Source organism: Thamnophis sirtalis, unplaced genomic scaffold, assembly GCF_051295495.1.
Source record: "Thamnophis sirtalis isolate CommonGarterSnake01/CBP01778 unplaced genomic scaffold, rThaSir2_p1.2 scaffold_5, whole genome shotgun sequence".
NCBI lineage: Eukaryota > Metazoa > Chordata > Lepidosauria > Squamata > Natricidae > Thamnophis > Thamnophis sirtalis.
The window spans coordinates 64,114,007-64,138,070 of NW_028261385.1; the positions used below are offsets into that span (position 1 = coordinate 64,114,007).

At 33.4% G+C, this 24,064-nt stretch overlaps 1 protein-coding gene across 2 annotated transcripts in view; it reads right to left on the bottom strand.

The window, feature by feature from the left end:
* DAPK1 (death associated protein kinase 1) overlaps positions 1 to 24,064 on the bottom strand; it is a 70,440-nt gene that overhangs the window by 26,274 nt on the left and 20,102 nt on the right. For both annotated transcript variants that reach the window (XM_087715923.1, XM_087715922.1), the window contains exons 3-15: positions 20,252 to 20,473; positions 13,751 to 13,889; positions 13,012 to 13,141; positions 9,192 to 9,240; positions 9,068 to 9,094; positions 7,526 to 7,678; positions 6,217 to 6,262; positions 5,602 to 5,691; positions 4,981 to 5,073; positions 2,527 to 2,646; positions 2,051 to 2,149; positions 1,681 to 1,779; positions 1,088 to 1,186 (exon numbers count right to left, since the gene is read on the bottom strand). In XM_087715923.1, the coding sequence (XP_087572049.1) occupies positions 1,088 to 1,186; positions 1,681 to 1,779; positions 2,051 to 2,149; positions 2,527 to 2,646; positions 4,981 to 5,073; positions 5,602 to 5,691; positions 6,217 to 6,262; positions 7,526 to 7,678; positions 9,068 to 9,094; positions 9,192 to 9,240; positions 13,012 to 13,141; positions 13,751 to 13,889; positions 20,252 to 20,473 (1,366 nt within the window). The remainder of the gene's footprint in view (positions 1 to 1,087; positions 1,187 to 1,680; positions 1,780 to 2,050; positions 2,150 to 2,526; positions 2,647 to 4,980; positions 5,074 to 5,601; positions 5,692 to 6,216; positions 6,263 to 7,525; positions 7,679 to 9,067; positions 9,095 to 9,191; positions 9,241 to 13,011; positions 13,142 to 13,750; positions 13,890 to 20,251; positions 20,474 to 24,064) is intronic.

The following is a 24,064-nucleotide window of genomic DNA, read 5'->3' on the forward strand; positions in this document are numbered from 1 at the left end:
CTAGTTGTTATAGGATTTTTCCCTACATTAATGTCCTATCATGTAAATAGCTGTCCAGCATGGCATAGTTTTCAGAGGTTAGACTAGTTTTCAGGAGGCCCAGGTTTAAGTCTATCCTCAACCAGGGAAACTCATGTGTGTGACTTTGGATCACCATGCCATTTCAACTATATCAACTATATCATAGTCTTGTGGGCAGGGAAAAACAAAGCAAAACAATCAGTAGTTCCAGCTCATATGTTCACAATGAATTTTTCATATGCACACACACACTCAGACAGGAGCAAAGGGGAGGATCCTTTGAAAAGAAAGATCGACCCAGCAATAAGATCTCTTTAATGGCTACCAATGAACATTGGCTAGGTTTCTCAAAACTCAGGCTTACAAAGTTGCAGTTCCAGGCTTTTAACTAAAAAAATTATCACCTTCCAAACTCATCATAGGCCTGATTCATTATTGCAATCTTAACCTTGGACTACAATGGGCTTTGCTTCAAACTCTGACATTTTTGGTTACTAGCTTGAATTTTGTGTATAAATTACAATTCAGCTTCTGATTCTTCCAATGAGTTACTGGTTCAATAACTGGTGTTTTATTCAATAGTTAATTCTATAGTCCACAATGCACATATATATGCAATACTTTTCAACATTTACAGACAACAACTTAGATATGAAGTCATAGTATTAATCAATTCAAGTGACTGAATTAGACAATTATAAATTAAGGAATTGGTGCCAAGGTTGGCTAGTTCTCTACAATATCTCAAGTTTATATCAGGTCCTTATTTCTTCACAAATAATATTATAAGATTAACTTTCTTACGTGTTTTAAATTATTAATATATAGTGTGGAGTGATGTAGAGAGAGCTTTTAAAGTTGAGATTCTTTTCAAGCCTGAATAGCGATATTATAAAGAAAAAGGTATAGTAGAAGACCAAAATTCTGACATATTACAAAGACAAGCTTTTTATATTTCTGAGTTTATTAACAATTTTAAATAAGAAAGCAGTTCACAACTATATTTGCATTTCAGAAGCTATTTTAACTTCACAAAAATCAGTATAAATAAATCTTCATTACTCACTTTATCTTGAAAATTAGGATTAGATCCAATGCTACAGAGGTATTGAACTACATCAACATGACCATATCGAGAAGCCACATGGAGTGCAGTTTCTCCAGACTGTATTAGAAGACAACCACATGCAAATATTATTTTATACCAGATTGTTGAAAATACCTACATTAGGACTGCATTTACCTAATGCAATTTCTAATGATGAATTCCAATAATTTAATTTTCTTCATTTGCATAATTCACTGGAAAAAAATGTAAGTTATGACTGCACAACTTGCTTAACAAAACATTTTATGGTTAAGTGTAATATGGAAATACAGCTCATGAATTCCACTACGTCTACCGGCACATAAAAAACCTAGATATGTGGGAGTAGTAAAGAATATCCTTAAAGCAGCTCTTCTCAACAGATGAGTGAAACCCTTTTTCAAAATGTTTTTTTCCTTCTTGGCCTACTATCATAGCTAATGTTCTATATATAAATTATATTTTCCATTACTGGCTGTTAAATTTTAAATGTGCCCACCTAGCAAAAATGTAGCTTATTAAAAATTAGAGTATGTCTTTTTTATTTAAAACAATGACACTTTTTTACTTACCTTGTCTCTAACATCCAAAGGACATTTATTTGTATGGAGAAATTTCAGAGTTTCTATGTGACCATGCCGAGACGCCCAGTATATTGCATTGGATCCTGCCTGTCCAAAATATTTTATGGTAGTAATCAACAAAACCATACACTAATTTGAGCAATTTGTTTAATACATCCTCAGAATTATAGTTTTATATCAGATAGATACAGCTCATGAATTGAAAAGGAAGATCTTGCAAGATCGTAATTTGAACCTGAATTAACTAAAACAATGTTCATAATCTACAATGAACACTTATAAAACACAGATATTTAATCTCTATCCTTCTACACTAAACTATCAATATGTCATATGTTTTATTTTATTAGTTTCCCACCTTATCTTGGACATCAACGCGGGCACCTCGCTTTAGAAATAACTGTAGCATCTGAATATTCCCACATCCAGAAGCAATCAGAAATGGAGGTGTTCCATGCTAGGGAAAAACAATGTAGAATTCTATAAGGATTCCATAACAGTACAATTAGAACATGATTCTATATGCTTAACAGTGCTCAGTTTTGAACTTATATAATGCATTTTCTTATATATTTTGGAGATGTTTTCATGCTGCTTGGTTTATTTCTATTAAATTTGGGGAGGAAACATAAGTAACGAAGATATGATCACAGATGAATCAATGCAGTGATGTATGCTTGGTGTTAAATACATTAACAGCATACTAGAAAATAATGCACATTTTCTCCAATATATTATAAAACATTCTGTTATCATATAAAAAAGATAAACAAATCTTTTCCTCCACATATTTTTAAATACTGAGCAACTAAACAGACAATAACAACAACATACCTTGTTTGGTTGATTGACATCATAATTGGTCAAAGACCCTAAAAGATGCTGAAGGCCAGGAACATTGTCATCATTGATAGCGTGAATGATGGCCTTCATTACAAATGAATCTTCCTCGTCCTCATAAATTAAGCAAAATGAAGCATAGAGTTGTAAATGGAAGGCGGAATAGGAAATAAAAAGATAATTAATTTGAGGGATAAGTACCCTTATAAAGAGCAAACAAGGCAAAATAAGGACCATAGCAATATATTGCAGTTTTGACAGGATTACAATAGTATTCTTAATGGGAATTGTGCTGCTACACTATACGCATTAGAAGCAGGCATTTTCAAATGGCTCTATCCAAGGAATTCTTCAGTGTCAGTTTAAACATCTAACATGTAGCAACTTTGTTTTAATCTAAGGAGATTTTTATTTTCTTCAAGTGTCCATTTTGCAAGTATAAAGAGGTAATGCATGAAGAAATATAATGAAAAGGCTTGAGGCCAAACAGGTTTACTTATATTCTTTTTTTAATCTCATATCTTTCATTTCTTTGGCTCAGTATTTTTACTCCTTTTGTATTAAGTATCTGTCTTGTTTTATAAAACATTTCAACATGTGGTAGGAGTGAGCAGCAAAGATTTTGCAGAAGTAAAAATTACATAATTTAAATGTTGCAGTCCTGCAAAAGTAGTCTTTTGTTTATTTATATTTTATGTCACAAGAGGTCAAGATTAAAATTCATCTTCTGAAATAGTTGGTTTAGTAACTGAATTGGCTTTAAAAAGTACCCCCAGCAAGCAGAAATCCCATTTACAATAATTAGAAAATCAGCAGATGGACAAAAAGAAAAAAGAATCACTCTGCAAAATTTCTTATAGTTTCTTTTTCAAGAACAAATTTGTTCAGTACATATATCAACTATTTAAGAAAATACATAAAGAAAATAAAGATATCCAAATTGTATTAAATATATATCTTATAGATTTATACATTTGAACAGAATTCTCATGAGGTCAATATAAACAAAGGCAACATACTTGCTTTAAATTGTACCTGTAACTGAATTATATATTCTCAAACTATCCTAATTACTAAGGGCTACAAAGAGCTGAATTGACATTATGTCAATTAACTGTTACATTTTTTCAGAATGTAAATTTTATGTAAAGAGAGATTCTAATTTAGTTTTAAGTTATTTAGTAGACCTTCTATTATGCTTAAAACAACTGCTTCCTGATTTTAATTTTCTATGGCAGGGGTCCCTAATACCCACAGCCTTCTTGGAACCAGGACACACAGGCCCAGGCAGTGGGCGAGCGCATGGTGAGGCTCCCATCACGCGAGTGGTGGCTGTCTTGCATTGGTGCATGAAGCTCCCCTCATGTGAGCAGCAGTTGCTTGTCCTCACATGTGAAACTCCCCTTATGCAAGTGGCAGTCTTGCGCTTGTGCACAAAGTTACCTACCACTCACAAGGAACTATTCCCTCTCCCCATGGACCACCAAGCGAGAAAGGTTGGGGCCCACTGTTCTATGGTATATTGTTATAACGTCGCTTTGAATTCTTTAAATTCTTATTCATTTAAGAAGTTAGAATTTTAAATGTTAGTATGTCCGGATCATTTCACTAAAACTTCATACAAATTATCAGAACTTGGCCCAGTGTAGTAATGATAAGCATTTAATTTAACCAAGAAAAAGATAAAGGTAATCTTTGACTTACAACCATTCCTTCTGTGACTGTTCGTTAAATTACAATGGCACTGAAAATTGTACCGTTTTTAGGACCGTTTTTCACACTTAAGACAATTGCAAGAACCTTATGATCACATGATCAAAATTCGCACACTTGGCAACTGGCATGTATTTGTGATGGTTGCAGTGTCCTGGGGTTATGTGATCACTTTTTGTGACTTTCTTACAAGCAAAGTTACTTGACAACGTTACTAATTTAATAATTGCAATGATTTACTTAATATGTGGCAAGGAAGACTGTAAAATGAGGCAAAACTCACTTAACAATTGTCTTACTTAGCAACCAAAATTTTAGGCTCAATTGTAATTCTAAGTCGAGGGCTACTTCTAATTTGAGAGCTGCTCACTTTAATATATTAAAGATATAAATTGTTATGTACAAACAGTGCATAAAATAAAGATTGGCAACCTGAGATGGAAGCTCAGCTATATTAGCTTTGTTCATCAAGACACTTTTAAGGTTCAGACCAACTCCCAGGATTCCCAGCCACTTGGCCAGTTTATGTTTGTGGTAGCTGTATTGCATACACCCCCAATTTGGGGATGGCTGCTTAATAGACATATCATTAATTTATTACTACTAATCCCTATGAAATCTGAAATTCAATTTATCAATATAGTTAAATAAAATTGAATCCTGATTTGCATACATCATTTTATACTACATCCAAAATTTCCAAAGGAAATTATCAAATTGCATATGTCTACTTACCAGAGTATCATCACTTCTGGCCACACTCATGTTACTTCTGGACAAAAATGATCTTGATAATCTTTGGCATAATGATATTAGTCGCACTGATTGCTTTTATTAAAAAAAAGAAGCAAACATTTATTTCTGAGGAAATTTATGTCACATGAGATCTATCATAGGAATAGGATAAAATGTAGGTTACTAAACACTGATTTGTAGTTTGTTGGCAATTCAAAATTTTAATGAGAAGAAACTTAGAACAAGTTCTTAAGTGTCAAAAATCATGATTGTTATCAAGAGATAGATATTTCAATCTCATATCCATTCTCATAGTAATTACATTTTTTTGTGTTATTGCTTTTGAAATTTTTATGCATATCTCATTCTTACAACTTTGTTATTCTTTTTTCTTTCAAACTACAGTGGAAATGCTGCATATGTTTAGAAACCTACATTGCTCAGATTAATGAACAGATGATCTTACACTATTACTAATTAAAAGCAAGAGACAGAAAATTGAATATTTATATTAAATTTAAGTGCTGATCAGTCTTTTAATATTTTTGTTACAATAGCACATACTCTTGTATATCTTAGATGAAGCTAAATTGCATTATCGTAAATAATTATTAACCTTACTTTCCATTTTCTTCGTGCAGCAAACTTTTTGAATTTCTCCATATTTACTGCAGAGGCTTTTCTACTCAGGGCTTGCAGAGTATCTTTTGGCTGTGAGAAAATTAAAATAACACTTTGAAATACTAATGTCATGGTCAAGGTTGTCAAATGTTACAGTTATAGTACAGGTTCTAAAATTCCTGTGTTAATTTAGAAGGTAATGGCACCACAAAATACTATAATCTTTGATCCAAGGAGAAGAATCAGGGAAGAATTTATTGCCTGTCAACTATAGAATATACATAAGCAGTTGTTTTATGCAGGTGTGCAGTAAGCATTGTACAGTGTAAATGCCTTTCTCTGACATATAATTCCTATGGATCATCTTCTATTTTTATTACATTACTATTGGATTCTTTACTCTTTGATAATACAGGGTAAATTGATTTGGTTCAAGGGTTAGAATAAACTATTAAAAATACACTAGATAGGAAGAAAATAATTCGGTCAATACCTTAGAGGAAGCAAAAAAATGCTTATACTTGTATGCCTCAAAAAGCAAACAAAAATACAAATAGGAGCAATAAAACAGGCAAACATAATCAAACAATTTAATTTTACGTATTACATACTGACCTTAATCCATGGATGTTTCAAGCTGTCTTGAATAGTCATTCTCTTCCTTTTAAATGAGAAACAAGTTAATTAAGTAAGCCAATACAACTCTCTTACTCTATTTACTTATAACTTTACAACTGTATACCCATTGAGCAGAATTTAAAAGTTATCTTCTAGTCCCACTCTACCATTTTCATCTTAGTAACCTATGAACCCACTACATCATATTAGCTCTAGAAATATCAGACTGATCCCGGTGCATTCATGAAACTTTATTAAAACTTATCTATTTAATACTAGAATGTGATAAGTAAAAACAAATCATCATTAGTGTCTCAGTGCAATTTTTTTTCAAAGTGTTAATTTAATGAAGTCCAGGACAATGAAATGGCAAAAATCTTTATTTCTTTATTTCAAAAGAAATAAAGCTTACGTTTAGAAACACAAATATTTCCAATTAAATCGTGGCAGAAGACACTTGGGTTATAATGCTGGAAGTATGCAATGCAGTTAGAAGGTCAGTATATACCAGTTGATGAATTGATGAAATTGCGTACAGGTAGTCTTACAACCATTTGTTTAGTGACTATTCGAAGTTATGATGATACTGAAAAAAGTGACTTATAACTGGTTATCACACTTACAACTGTTGCAGCATCCCCATGGTCACATGATCAAAATTTGGATGCTTGGCAACTGGCATGTATTTGTGACAGTTGCACTGTCCTTGGGTCATGTGATCATTATTTGTGACCTTCCCAGCCGGTTTCTGACAAGCAAAGTCAATGGGGGGAAGCCAGATTTGTTTAACAATCATATGATTTACTTAACAACTGCAGTGGTTCACTTAACAACTGTGTCTAAAACGTTGTAAACTGGGACATAACACATTTAGCAACTCTCTTGCTTAGTAGCAGAAATTTTGGGCTCAATTGTGGTTGTAACTTGAGGATTACCTGTATTATACCCATAACTTCCACCTCCCATAATTGGGTGTTCTCATGATGTTCCTCAAGTGGCCCTATTGATGCTGCTGCTATATGCAGTTTGGCTGAGAAGTATAATCTAAAGCAGTGGTTCTCAACCTTCCCAATGCCGCAACCCTTTAATACAGTTCCTCGTGTTGTGGTGATCCCCAACCATCAAATTGGTGTCTCGGTTCCTCAGACTATCGAAAATATGTGTTTTCCTATGGTCTTAGGCGATCCCTGTGAAAGGGTCATTCGACACCCAAAGGGGTCCCGACCCACAGGTTGAGAACCGCTGATCTAAAGCATAAAATAAAAAAAGATCATACCCATCACAAATAATCAATGAAAAAACTCACTTTGGGTCCTTTATTAGAAGTCGCCTTATAAAATCTTTAGCTAGAGCACTGGTATTATTAAAGAATTCTTCCTCAAAGTCATAATTCACTGCAGACACATTGGCTAGCGTTTCTTGTTTTGTCTCTCCAAGAAATGGCGAAGCGCCACTTAATCTGCAAAAAATAATTTTGGCACAGTAAATATGATGCTGCATGACTTGAACAGAAACATTTCAGTTCTAGAATCTATTTGGAGCAGAGGAAATCGAAATGTCAATAAATTATTATTGTTTTTGTATTGGGTTTTTATCCTTTTTAGTGACTTTTAAGTCACTGAGAGTGAGTTGGGGGCCAAATAAATATGTTGAAATAAAAAATTATTTTAAAATTAAAAATACATAAATCCCCAATGCTCAGGCCAATGTAAATTAGGAGTCAAATATTTTAGAGTATTTGGAATAAATAAAGAAACAGAGGCACACATTTAACATGGCTATGCCGTGAGCATAGACAGCCACACAATGGGGTAGACCATATCAAATAAATAAAAATTTTACTAATGAAATTACTAATTAAAATACAAATAACCCCTTAAATCTGTAAAATAATATTTTATCTCCGCCTGTCAAATAAATTTCTGTGCCCTTTAATAATTTCAATTCAAGTTGATTAACATTACTTTAAACATTTCCACCCCCTTCACTTTCAGATAGAAAATCACAGCTTGTTTTTTTTTCTGCTCTAGTTTCACTAGTGCTCAATGCATGTACTCAGGCCAAAAGTGATAAACAGATTCTCTCCAAATTGATCTTGCTTTTCAAAATACACAGATTTCTTCTGTATGTTGCTTTAAAAACCACAAGCTTATTTAAAAGAGGCAAATCAAGTCTCCTGTTGAACCACTGTTTTTTAGTCTTAACCACACTGTCGTCCTTTGCTGCTTCAACAAGCTGTTTCCTCCCGTTTATGTCTTTCATCAAATTTACAATGAGAAAGGATGCTTGATAAACATTCTCATTTTGGAGACACCTAAAATGGTGGATACATGACTTGCTTCATTCAAAATAGACTTTTAATTTTACTACCATCATCTCTAAATCAGAACTGAGCAGCAGGATTTTTAACTATTTCCAAATAGGTTTCTTTAATCATTAAACCAGCAAGTGGAGGCTCTTAAAGTAATTTATATCTGTTTTAAAAATCATAATTTAGAAATGGAAAATCCATGGCCCTTCAGATTATATCCTAAAGCTCTGACTGTTTTTCTGTGCTGGCTGGTCTAGAATCTAACAATATTCAGGTTTCTCACTTCATGGAGATGGAAAACTACATTTAAGACATGCCAAGTTAAATCCCCAAATATCAAAATAATGCTTCATACAATTTACGCTTTCTATTCACTATATTCTGAAGTATGTTTTCATGTAAGTATTTCTGCAAGTATTTCAAGCTAATTTCTTAAGATTTCTATGGTTGTAAACAGATGAGATTACCAGTTACAGGACTGAATAATATTGAGGTCTTTACAAAAAAACAACAACACATTAGGATGTCAATACTTACAGAATGTAAGTTATTACACCAATGCTCCTGCAAAGAAATATGGGAAAAGGAAAAAGGTATTTTTCAGTGCTAAAAGCCTCCTATAAAAATTACCAACAAATGCCAGAAAAAATTGAGAACTTACCACATATCTGCCTCAAGACCAAGTGGTTCATAGTTTACTATTTCAGGAGCTAAGAAATAAAGTATTTATTAGTTTTTTTTAAAAAAAACCCGCACACACATAAATAATAGAGCAGAGTTTGATATTAATATTTGCTCTGTATGGCAGCTGAAATATTAACAAGTACATTCTATTAGGTATAAACATTACATAGAATCTAATTTCCACTTTATAGAAAGAGAGAAAAAATGCATTGGACAGCTGGAACAATGTATACCAATTTTAAGAAAGCTGCATTAGTTTAGACCAGTAAAAATATGTGTTTGCAGTAAGCATTTGTTCAATATATCCTGATTGAAACTTTTAACAACTATTCAATTGAAATTTTCCATAAATCTGTACATTTACTCTCAAATGTCAATTTTTTATTGATTAGGTGGGAAGTAGTCAAGCTAGATCCACTTTAGCTCTATTTGGGCATCCATTAAAGCTCCAATTTTATAAATACATGCTCAAAGAGGGGAAACTAACCGAATTCAGCAAGACTGAATCTTACAAACTGCGAATAGGCAATTCTTAAGAATCATATGGCAATACATAGTTTACACTGAAATATACAGTAAATATTCTCCTATATGCTTGCCACACAGTACTATTTTGCTTATATTGTGTGTGCATGTAATTAGATTTAAATTTATTATTTTAATTTCTTGTGTGTAATAACAATTGTTTCTTCTTATTAAAACATATAGAAAAACTACAGGTAGTTCTTATCTAGTGACAATTAGGACTGGAATCTTGGTCATTAAGAAAAGCTCTCCCAGTTTGGTCATTAAGCGATTGTGCATGTTAAGTGAGATTTGAGTGTCTCAGAGAGTGAAGGCAGCTCTGGAGGCCTCAGCCAGGTCCTCAGCCCACCAGGAAAATCTAAGCCTCCTGCAGGTCAGGCCAGGCCAGGCTGGCTGCTGCTACCTGCAGACTCTTGGTAGGTAACAGCATCTTGCAATCTTCTTTGCCGGTTTCTATTTAGGTGGCACTTTCTTTTTTTTTTTTTTTGCTTATGCTGTACAAAAATAAGTACAGAAATCTGTCAACCTTTCTCGAAATCTATTTATGCATTGTTTCTTTCTGCTTGTAGGTACTGTTCTATAAGAATGTACTGCATTGTCATTTCAACTTATTTAAAAAATCAGATTATTTTAGAAATATTTATGACAGATTTGATACACTTACTGGCTTATTGTCAGTGGATAGTAACATAAAATTGCATATTGCCTCCACTTCCTTGTGTTTTTCCTTCACACTAATTTATATTTGTACTTAAACATTCAGACATTTTATCTAACTCTCTTTAAGTTCACCTTACTTTAATTCTTATATTTTCTAATTTTAATAATTATTTTCAGTTTTTTTAAAAAAGGTATCAAAACTTTATTTTCTTTTTTCATCTTTCCTTCCTTAAATGTATAATAGATATATATCATTTTTTTTACTCAGCTATATTTTCCTCCTCAATATCATAAACTTTTCTGCTGTCAGTCTATAGTCATTTTTCAAATGATTCATATTTCAATCATTCAAATGATAATTTTAGTAGAGATTTATATCCCAGAAGTTCCTCACAGCAGATGAAACATACCCTATTCCATTAAAAAAAAGTTTCAAACCTATTGAACAGCTAGAGGGAAAAAAGAAACAGGCAAAACAAGACAAACATCTTTTCACAACTGACACTTTTAAATACACAATAGGCATAGCACTCCATAAGATAATACTTGGGGCAACATCCAAAATTAAATTTTATTTATTCATTTATTCATTCATATAATTAAAATGAAATATAGTTAACAGGATTTATCCTCAGTCACATATTAATCCCTTCCTTATAAATTATTAGTGAATAATTTTGATACCTAAATTAAATAAATAATACCTTCCAAAAATCTCTAGCAATAGCACCCAAAGCTTTCATCCTTAATATAAAAAAAGCTCCTACCATAATAGCCAATCTTATTTATCTTATTTATTTAAATATATTGCCACATCTATTGTATGGTTCTTGGTAATTGACAATATGTAAAATTCAATTTATGTCATCCTGAAACATAAATTAAATTTATGTCATCCTGAATCATGAACAAAAATCTAAACTGAGTAAATATGTTTTAAACTCCCTCTTAAATTAACAAAAGAATTAGTCTCAACTCCAAATAATACTAGATTCTACAATGGAAAAAGCAGAGCAAACTGGTATTGTGGTCATGGACAGACCTACATATCATACTGCAGTTTTTTAGGACAGGACATGCTTTCCCTGGTTCTTGAGCAAGTAAGAAAACTACAAGATGAAATGCAGAATCTACAAAGAAGATGCGAGTTATTTCCTCACTTCTGACATCAGAAGTTGTGGAACACAGTACAAGGTCCTCAATATTAGGTTTAGTTGTTGAACAGCTGGTTTCTAAATTCCTAGGCCATGCATATCAAAACAATTTCTTTACTTAATTCCATGTGTAAACTTGTAATAAGTAGACTATTTTATTACCATCATAAATATGTGTAGGGAATTCATATTCAATAATTAAATTAGCATCTTCTAAAATAGTTTCTTGATCAGCCTTATTCAATCCAGATGTGATGAAACATAGCCCATGATATCTACGAATTCTGTGGACTCTAATCTCAAAATACCTGGAGGGAGCCAGAATATTTTACATGATCTTCAAGAGATGCCCCAAGGGCTATATTATAGAAATCTAGTGTGGGCGTTATTATAGAGAGTGATTAACTAGCCATGTTATGTTTCTCTGAAAAGGAATGCAACTGGTACATCAGTAAAAAGCTTGCAAAATATGCTACATGCTATTTGTTCCAGTTGAAAGTCCAGCACCTAATTAAATCCATCCAAAACAAAGGAATACTATTTCCCGAAACTGATAAATCATTAATCAACAGGAGTTTTATTTGTATGGAATTACTCTTTTCCAAATCTGTTACTTATTCCAGATACAGATTATAAGGATAAATGCAAAGAAGAAACACAATGGACTATAATTCATTCATAATTAAAATTAAACTCCGAATTTCCTGATGACGTATCTCAGGAAATATACTATATATACTGTGGTGATGTTGAACAGCAAAGAATTATTTATGAGACTTTATGGGAATTATAGCATAATTCTTATAGTGCTACACTACAATCTTCAACGCAATATCATATCTAATGCCAAAAACTAAGAAACTGAATTTCTAGAAATGTTAAGAAGGGCCCCCACAATCTAGCATTCTGTCTCATACAGTAGTAAAATAGCTACTGTGGATAAGATATTTACAGCTCTCTTCGTTGCTTTTCCTCAACAAATGAAGTTTGATAACATTAATTCTATTATCTTCCTCAGTCATAAAGGACAGATAGTTAGAATGTCCAAGGAGATTTTGGGAATCAGGGTGTAAGTAATATATCTAATAGCCAAAAAGGATTTTTAAATGAAAAGATGATTTTTATAAATTAATGGAGTTGGTCCTTCTTTGGCATTTTTTCCTTTTAAATGTAGATATCCCTACAGTAAGAAAGGCTAACACAGTTGTATAAAATTGAGACTGCAAAAATATATATGGGCGTACAATGTCTCCAAAAACTACCTATATACCTATACTGCTACATGCACTGAAAAGAAGTTGAACTCTGTCTCCAATCACCTATCTTTAATCTCAGTACAGAAAGCAAAGGACAAAAACAGGATTAAATTAATCAAAAACGTGGACTATCAAGAATATGTCTGCTTAAAACTATCAGACAAATTTTAATAGTAGCAAAGTAATGAAATGTAATACTTACCAACAAATTCAGGTGTCCCAAAAATATTCTTAAATTCATTGCTGAAATCTATTTTGTGTGCTAAGCCAAAGTCAATGATCTTGATGTGTGGTTTTGGTACATTTCTATCCAGCAGCATTATGTTTTCAGGCTTCAAGGAAAAATATTGATTGTATGTGAGCAATTTCAAATCACAGTCATACTTTATTATATTTTTTTAAAAATGATAAGTTCTTATGGGTAAGTGTAGCCATGGGGTGTCTGCAGGATTTAGGCTTTCATCAACATAACAATAGCAGTATTGCACCGTTGTGATGCAACTTTTATCTCTTCAGTAGACATTGTAACATTGTACATGCATTAGTGGTAAGTAAGCGTTTCCTCATTTATCCCATATCTTGATCATACCTGAGGATGCCTCTCCCCCTGGATTTTTTAATCTCTAATAAAATGAAGTTGGACAAATCCCAATATACAACTATATGCAGACATACATATAAGAGTTTCCCAATGTACTGTATACTGTGTATAGAATATCCAAAAAGATATGGCTCCATAAATGTAATCAGTAATCTTTAAATCCTATTTTATTCTAATATTCCATTACAATCTATTATAGTCTTGGCATATAAAGAACCTTTAAAATATCTTTTGTTTTCTCAAACAAAACTTTACATTAGCATTTATTCTGGATACCCAAATTGTAAAGGCATTTTATGTAGCATTTCCAAGGTTTGAAAAAGCTGCTTGTTCAATGTACCTTAAGATCAAAATGTGCAATTTGCAGAGAGTGCAGATACTTAACACCATTAAGAATTTGCTTGAGAAATTCTGTGGCCTCCTCTTCAGTCAAAGATTCCTTTTCAGCTAAAAAGTCAAAGAGTTCCCCTCCTGCAACGCTGTAAAAAATAGGAGCTTTAATTATGACTTGAACACTCTTCATTAAAAAAAAAAAAACAAATGTGAAGGATTCCGCACACTTTATGAAGAAAAATATCTACTCTTAAAAGCTTTAAAAGATTATGAAAACTATTAAAATGTTTAATTAAAGTTGCCAAGCATTAATAAAGATTTATTTAAAAAATTGGCCTTTAAAAAGCTTCTCCACCTCAAAAATATTATCTTGGTTTAATGTTTTAAGTATTTTTATGCTACTTTATTTTAGCAATCATGTTTTAAATTTAATTTACCAAAACATGTTCAAAATCACTTTTAAACAAAGCAGAACTGGCAAATCTTTGCAAAAGAGAAACAGCAATGTCATATCTTAAAAATAAAACATTAGTTTAAAAAATTGAGTGGGAGGAAAAATATGGCACATGGTTATTCTCCAATTATGATGTAAAATCTACTTTCCTTTGTATTCAAATGTGTTATAAGTCATAGAAATTAAATGATTCTTTCAATATTACAGCACACTTTCATATGTTATATATATTATTGGATAGTCTTTGAATGGAAAATACATATTGATCAGGGGTAGGTTCTGTCAGGCACTACTGTGCGTGCTGTGTGGGCATTCACAGTGCAATTAAAATTGAAAAACAAGATGGTGTTGCCTATGACGCCACCCAGAAACCGGTTCGGGGGCATGCAGGCCTGGGTCACTGCCGGTTCCAGCGACCCAGGCTGCCAATCTACTACCAGTTCAGGCGAGCCTGTCCGAACCAGTAGGAACCCACCACTGATATTTATAACACTATGAAATATTTTGTTTTTCACTTTAAAAAAAAATCAGAAATCAAAACACAACTATTCCTATTTTATCAATCACCTTCTGACAGTGTTGAGTCTTAGCTAGCATGAAAAAGATCTACTTTTTAACATATTTTTCTTATTGCTATTTCTCCATTTTATCAGTTGTTTTCAAGTTAGCATAGCAATGAAATACTGCATAAGGTCTCTCTTCTTACAACCACCATCCTAAACCAATTGAGTCCTTCCTGTATGGATGTCACGCTAAAGACCACAATATGAACAATGGGCAGAAATGCAATAGGCAAACAACCTCTGATTTTATTAAAATATAAACTATACTAATATTTAATATTAAGATATTAAAATTACACTAAATTAATGCCAATTCTTATATATTTTGATGACGAGTCTCTCTCTTAAATAAAAGAACACAATTTGTTGACTCAGCTTTTGTTGTATGCTCCCATGGGCGGTAGACCTGTGTAGCTGTCTTAGCATATGAATGTTGAAGCACTGGCTGGAATGTAATTATATGTTCTTAATAAATGAGGAAGTTTATATGGAAATAGGCATGTGCAGTAGTACCAGAACACTTGAGTTTTAAAGATCAGTATTTTGAATTATGCCTGGAAAATAACTGTAGATTGGTCAGACTTACATAAAATAGGCACAGTATGTTCTCTGTGATCAGTTAGCAATCTGGCTGTTTCATGCTGAACAATAGGAATGTTCAGTTTCCAAAAGCAGAAACATCATGTAATTCAATCTGGAAATAATCATGTATGTATGACAAAGTCCAAATTCCCATTTCTACTGATTTTAGCCACTAAATCTAGTCTAAACCTTTACAGAGACAACCATCTTATAGATATCATCCTGTTTTTAAAAGGTCTAATCAGATGCTTTTGAACTTCAGCTCCTGGGAAGGTTTTCTTAGCTAAGGACCATTCACATTATAAAGACACCATCTCTTATCTTGTGACACAAAAATCCAAACGATTGCTGATACAAAGAATATGGTATTGGTAATCAAAATTCAATATGCATTATAGCCTTCATAATTAATACTTCATAGTGTATATAAACAAGCATATTTTCCAGTAATAATTGATTATATTAATTGTTAAGATTCGAATATGAAAACATAAGCAAGTATCTCAAACCAGAGATAGGTTTCTGTTGGTTCATCCCAGATCCGGCGAACCAGTAGTGGTGGTAGCGGGAGGCTCCACTATCACGCGAGCGCCAGCTCATGCAAACTGGTAGTAAAATAAATTGAAACCCACCACTGTCTCAAACCACATGTATATCCATGTTCTATGCTTATTATTTCTCAAAAAAAAAACCATGACCAGCTCCTTTTCACACAAGACTTTTCCTTCAGTTTATTATTACTTTATATTGTTTATTCTGCCAATATTTGCAACAGAAATTGCAAATTTACAGACATAAATAGAAATTTTACACAAAAACAAAATATCCAGTGATGGGCCACAGCAGGAGAGACACAACATCCTGAGGCTTCAGATGCTATAGTATAGATATATTACCACCCCCCCACCACCAATTTTATTGAACATAAAAGGAGGAGCTATTTTATGTTATAGCACCTTGGTTGTCTTACTCTAGCTCCATTGAAAATGTAAGTACTGCCACCCATCGCTGCCATTGGTGTCCATCACTGCCGCTGCCCATCACCACCTCCACCCGCCCCGTTTTCGGCCTCCGCATGTCACATTTTCTGCCCGTTCGGCGACAATGGTCCCTACCGTCTGGAAAGGACTGAAAATGGGATGCAGGGAGGCAGCAATAGGCAGCAGCGAGGGGTGGCAGCGATCCCTGCAACCTGGAACAGCTGATTGGCGATATTGCAGGAGACCGATCCAACCACCAATCAGCTGTTCGTGCTAAATCAGACTGTGCTGAAACTGACCAAGCTGTTTGCTGCAAGGAGGTAAATTGCTGGGAGGCAGAGGTCAAAAGGTATGGGCTGGTGAGAGGGCCAAGCTTTGGCAGCATTCACTCTGTAAGACATTTCCACCCACTTTTGAGGGGAGGGAAGTGCATCTTACAGACCAAAAAATACAGTAAATATCTTTATTTTATTGCAATGATTCCAAGTACTTATTAAGTTTTCTATATAAACTAAAGATTTCAAATAAATAAAGGCAATTAAATAAAAGAAGTTAAAGCAAACAAGAAGATGTTTCTTTCTTTCTTTGAGAAGAAAACTGGATTACACTATACCAGAAAATAATTCTTTTTTTTTTTAAGCAAGCAAACTGTTACCCAAGCTTTGGGATTACAAGCTATATCCCACAAGATATAATTATAGGTCTTAAGCATTTAATGTGAAACAGATTAGCTTAGAAAAACAGCATTATCTCTCTTAATGAATTAGCACCAACATACTTATATGCCTTTATTAATGAACCAATTAAATAATTAAGGCACTATCTAAAGAATTGTCCATGGAGATTTTTAATCCCAATGGGTTTAACAAAATTAAAATGACTTTCACTGAAAGTAGCCAGAAAAATCAGCAATATTAACAGATTAGATTAACATGATAGGTTTTCGTATTAGCAAATCAGCTCATTGTATAATTTATTCATAGAAAAATTTAAATTTGCTAGACTTTTTCTTGCTTGATAAATGTTAAAAGCCTTTTCTTGCTTGGTAAAGTATTGAAGCATGATATAGGTATCTTCTATCTGTTGGATGTAACAACATTATAGATAACAATTTCATCATTTGTAAAAGACATGTGCTTTATCAACTACATGTTCACCCTTTAAATGGACTCTAGAGAACAATCTGAAAGTGTTGCTTGGAGGTGCAAACTAATTCTCCACACAAGAAAAAGGAGGATTAATTCCTAACCAAGAAAGCTCTCAGACTGGCATAATACCTTCTATCACTGGAGTCTAAGATTTAAAATACCACAAAAAATATCATAAGGTTTCTTTAAGCCTGGATATGAAGAACTTGCTTTTCATATGTACTATACCATCTTGAATTGCTATCCTTTGTTTTTAAATAGCTACGATTTGATTTTTCTATTTTAAAGTAGACAACTCGTTCCGCACTGGGTCATCGTTCCAAAAGTATTTTTTATCTAAACAGAGAAACAACATGACCAGGAGTCAACATTGGGAATGAGAATGACTTCTGATTTCCTGCCAGATTCCCAATTGAGTTTCCTTATGGGAAAATGGCTTGCTTGATTCCTTCTTTCCTCCCTCCTATTTATCTTCCAAGAAGACAACATGATAAATCATACAAACTTAAAAAGAGAATGAGAGATATCCTAAACTAAACTAAAAGCAAAACTCCTGCCTGGATTAGCAATATGGAATGTCCTTTCTAAATATCCATCCTAAGTGGGGAATGCTCTTTCAACTTCAGACAAATCTTCTGAAGTTAAGGCAGTAGCCAAGATTTCTAATAGCTAACAACTAATACAGAAAGAACAAACAACTTAATCTTAGAAGCATCTAAAAAAATAAAAAAACTCCATTATCAACATACATTTTCCAAAATTACTTTTTTATTTAAAACATTTATATAGCCACCCATTTCATATGAAACTCTGGGTGGCTCCTAATCAGCAATTAAAGGAATAATAATAAAACAGCATAATACATAAATATATTTAAAATATCAATATTAAAAATCTGGCAGTCAACTTAAACTTCTGACAAACAGACTCTTATAAAATCTCCTTATTTCCTATTATATGCCCCCTACAGGTGTGAATATTCTGACTGTATGCTTAAATGCACTGGATTTCCCCCCCCATGTTTTTCATGTAATGTTAATTCATTTGTTGCTTGTTTAAAAAGTAATATGACATTTTCTAGCTTATTCATAACTGCTGAGAATTAGCCAATAATTACAAGAATATGCATTAGTGGGAACAAATGTCGTTAAAAGTTTTCTATTCTACTCTAGAACTGTATAGATCATTCGATTAAGTGCTCTAAAGCTTGGCAATGCCTCAAAGTTAACATAGCAAGCTTCAAGTGGCTGTGGCAGCTTCAAGGAACAGATCCAGCAGGGTGCTTCATTTATGAGCAATGCTTCACTGGAAGATTTGCACAAGCCTACTCTATCAATTAATATTCTTTAATAGAATTGTTTTTTGTTTATTAGAACACCACCTACTGCTAAGTATGGTTAACCTGATCCCGCAGTCTCATACTGTTGCATCATATGATAACAGAACTGTTATAGTTCTGAGAATTATAGGTTTATGTTTCCAGCAGATTTTGAAAAAGAAAACTGATGAGGAACATTTCCAATGTATATGTCAGAAATGAACAAGTTGCTTCCTTACGCCATTCAGACCTTAAGAATATCTGGCTCTTTTGTTTTGCCCAGATAGCTTTTATAGTTCAGCGAATGAACAAAAAGCACAAGGGAATACTGTGGAAAAAAAACTGGTCTCTTGTTTGTGAAAATGAAAAATATGTCACTGAGTCTGTTGCTTTCAGGCTGTTCAACCAAGAACAGCATTCTAGCTAACTTGACGTTTTGCTCTTGCAGAAGGAATTACAATGGCCGTGAAGAAAGGAGAAGCAGTTGACACTAAGGAAGAAGAAAAGTTAGAGTGGAAGAAGGGATTTTGAAGACTCAATCTGGAAGGGAAATAAAACAGGCTGTGGCTGTAGCTCAAGTTGCCTGTGCTGAGAAAAAGAAAGCACAAAAATAACTTACAGTCTGCAAATGATTTGTCTCATTTTAAAAGATGGCAATTTAAGGCAAGGAATATTGCTTCCAATGTTGCTTTGGTAGAATGAAAGCAGTGATCTTCAAAATGAAACCCAGATTTCAGGAATTATGCAAAAGAAAGCAAATTCACTGATTTATTTGATATATAGATTCCTTGCCCAAGATTGACAATACCAGCTATACTAAATCTAGAAAATTCTAATTCTGCTATTCCACAAAAGCACGTATTACCATTTTTGTCTGTAGACGAAAGAAATGCAGACAAAAGCACCTATATTAACTGTTAACTAAAATTAATGCTCTTTAAATATGATAAGCAATTTACAAAATTAATTGGTCCCCATCTGCTTATACCAACTATTCTCCTCCACACATACTTCTCTATCAGAGAAGTTTCATTCCCTTTCATATAAGAACAGGTGAGAAAGAAATAAGAATAACAAGCAGGGAAAAGAAGAAAAAAGAAGTGATGGCGGGAGTATGGGGGGAAGGAAAGGAGAGGACAAAACTGGATACTAATGAGAGAAAAAAGGCAAATGGGTCAAAAAAGAGAAAGCCACTATAAAAGTTAAAATTCAACAGGCTCAGCTCTTTCCAAGCAGATAATCTTCAGGATTAATTTTCAAAGGTACTCATGCTTTACAGCACATGAAGACAAAGATGCCTGAATAAAAATGCCTTTATTTTGAACTGTTTATTCTATTCTTATGAGCATGGCTCTCTAATACAAAGATAATTATTGGGGTTTTCATTTTCAAATCATTTTCAAAACTGGTACAAAAGTTTCATTTCCAAAACGGACATTTCAAACAACTTAAATATTACTTACAGTTCCAATATAAGAATTACATCCATTTTACTTTCATAGACATCATGGAGTGTAATCACATTGGGATGTTGGATTTCTTTTAATATGTTTACTTCTCGTTCAATGTCTTCACGACTTACTCCTCGACGACTGGATTTTGTTCTTCGTTTTTTAATGAATTTTGCAGCATATTGTGCCCCAGTGGTCTTTTCACGGCATTTTCTTACTATTGCAAACTGGCCACTAAAAAGAAGAAGAATAAGAAGAAAAGAAAGATGGTGCTTTTTAAGTTATAACAATATCTTGATGGAAATAAGAACTGTTACACAAAAGTACAGGATATTGTCTTGTGTTGACTCCAATCATTTGTCTAGCTGCCTTAGTAATTCCTGCGCAGGAATACAGAAAGGTGAAATATAAATCACATCAATCAATAATGGAGCAAAGCTACATATTTTTTTCCCATTTATCTTGGTCCTTTTAAGCTAAAACTTTCTGCCAACACATCCACATTTTAAATATAGCCAATATTTAACTGCAATGCGGGGGATAAGAGAAAACACTACAGCTCTACCGAAATAAAAATATGCGAACAGAAAAATATGCTTCTTTTTTGGAAAGCCTTCAAATGAATTTAAATTTAATCAAACGTATATTTGTATTAGAACATCTATTATATTTATTTCTTTTTCAACTTACTATCTCATCATCAAAAATTGTAGTACAAAAAGATTAAAAGAAAAGTCACCCCAGTTTGACTTTTGCTGTCAGGCTTCACACAGGCATGGCAACATATAGTTATCTATATTATTCACAAACTCAATCTTGTGTCCCATAACCAGCACACAACAGAAACTTCAAGCTTGACATGATTAAATAAGACGCTTTGCTGCAGACAAGAATAAAGTCACATGCAGTAAATCTTTGTAATGAACATTTATCTATATAGGTCAGCCCTAGGGTTAAATCTTCAGCCTTTCCTCCCACCTTTTCAAATTAATGGACTTGCAGCCATTTTTTTAACCTAGCTTTGAGACTAGGATAAATCTGCTAAATGTGTCTATCTGTCCGTCTAATTAATTCTATCTGGCCTCAACACCTCTGGTTCCAATCTCACTATCTCAAACCACATTCCTCTCTGTAACTAATTTTAAAAAAGAATTTTTATGATCATAAAGTTGCTTTATTATAACATCTACATCCCTTTTACTGGCCATTTATGAATCTCCATATATTTGGCATTTCATAGAAAAATAAAATCATGTCAATCCTGACAAAACAATGGTTTGATTTTTTTTAAACATGTAAATTTTACAGATCTGTTCAAGCAAGTTCTCTATTCTTTCTTTTCTTCCTTCATTGGATATGATGACAGTATATGGTGCAGGGCAGTTCTCTCTGGTTGTGTGAGATTGAAAAGAAACTGTGCCTTTTCACATGGGAGTTGCCAGAGAAAGAAGGCTTAAAAACTAAGAAAGAAAACTTGCAAGAAAATTGGGATTAAAAGCCTAAATAAATAAAACCTGAAATGCTTCAAAAACCTATCTACGCAATAATGTTATTGCAAAGGATCTGAAAATTTATGTCAATGTGATATTTCATTTTTTTTCTTTTTAATAAACTTAGACATTTCTAAAATTAAAATTGAAAAAAATAAACAAAAAAACCCTATCTAGAAAGTCAGGGGATTCAGGAAGAATTTTTAGAAGTGGCTCAAGAGATGCAGTTGAAACTGAGAGCCAGGCTGACAAAAAGGTTTTCATTTTTTAAAAAATGTTTTATACAATGCAAGCTTTTTTTCTTGGCCAACACAATTTTTCTCATTTCATGTTGCTTAGTTCTACTTAATATCTACTGATATCTACAAGTATCTGTCTGTCTGTCTGTCTGTCTGTCTGTCCAGGGAAACATGAAAGAAAATTAAAACTTTTTAAATGAGTGTTGACTTTTTGTTTGTAAATAACTTTTCAATACCCATTTGAGCAAGGGAAAGCTTGTTTGAAAATATAAAAGCCCTGTAATAAAAAAAAGACAGTATCTATCAGCTATAACTCTTTCAGCACTAGTTACAGGATTTCAAGTAGGAACAAATGTATAAGATATCTGTTGCAGTGTTCATGTCTAAGAATCACCAATATCCTCAAATATATCATAAAATGTGTGTGTGGGTGCCATAGCATTCAAAAACATCAGTTTACTAAACATGGGCCAAGACTGACACTAATGGAATAAACAATAGAATTTTAAAATCACTGTAAAACGTGCTGTAGTATTTAGTAAGCATTGATACAATAAAAAATAATGTAAAGAAGATAATGAGTTTACATAAAGATCAGATATATGTGCAAGTCTACTTCTTAATCATGATATACCCTCAAACTCAAAACAGCTGTTATACTAGTAGACCACATAAGAAATTAAACCTGATTTGCAAATCATAGTTTGTGTTATGATATTGATAACTCAACTGCTAACCACTGAGAAGTTAAAGTCAGTTGGGGACACCTAAACAGATTGCTATAAAATGTAGGCCTAAAAAAGATCTGTGTTTGAGCAGATGGAAAATAAAAACAGACCAGCAATTTTCTCAAAATACAAAATACATGCTGATTACTCCCTTCGTGGCTCATTACTAATGATAAACTTGCAGCATTCCAATGATCATATGAGCCATACTATTACGAATGTACAATCCCAGAAGGATCACCTATATGGGAGATCAGATTAAAAATGATCCATTGGAAAATGATATTACAACTGTTTTTTCTTTCTCAACTATGATCATGAAATTATTTTTTTCCCCTTTAGCTGCCTGGACCATCATACAATTACATTTAGGAATACATTTTTTTTTAAAGTTCTCACATAATTAAATCATCTGTCCAGTGCAAAGCTGTATAGGATACCTTTACAGGCATTGTTCTAAAATCACATTTATATATTTGAAAACAAATTGTGTGAATTCAAAATGGCTGCTATAATCATGACCGTACCAAAACACTGATTTATCAGAGAGAAAATAGATACAGCCCTTAACATCTTTTCCATCATTTCAGCTTTTAATTCAGACTTTAAACACTGTTTATAAAAATCTTGTAACTATAATTAATTTCAAGTAAGATTTCTTCAGATATTGTAATTGCAATACATATCAATTTGTAATGTAAACATTTATGTGATGAGGTGGTAATGTAATTATTGTAAACGTGTGGGTTGTTGTTGTGAGGGAATTGACACGCAGGAGCCATGTGCAAGACAGATCTTTATTATAACACAGGTGACAAGTGATTCAAACGTTCCCTGCAACTGTCAGGGTATTTATACTAGCACTCAGACCAACTGTCAAAACGACCAACCAATCAGGTCGCAGCTGGTATTTGCATATTGAATATGCAACACTCCTTCCCCCCAGTTCTAAAGACCAAATGACCAGCCAATCACGTCGCAGCTGGTATTTGCATATTCAATCTCTCTCCTTCCCCCCAGTTCTGCGCATGCCCGGCCTCGCTGTTTCAAGATGGTGGTGAGTCCTTCGTAGCTAAATTTTAGAACCAGGAAAAAAAAACAGGTCCTTTGGAATCTTTGCAGCAGGGAGGCTCTCGTTGGTTCAAGAAGCAAGTGGTGGCCTTTGCAACGGAATGAGGCAAGTGGATTGGATTGCACATGGCTCCTGCGTGTCAATTCCCTCACAACAACAACCCACACGTTTACAATACTGGCGACGAGGATGGGATTGATATGCGATTCCCGCAGAGCCTAACAACATCAGCCAACATGAACGCAGTGAACGCAGGAAAAAATTTTCTTTCCTACATTGAGGGCCTGTCAGGGCCG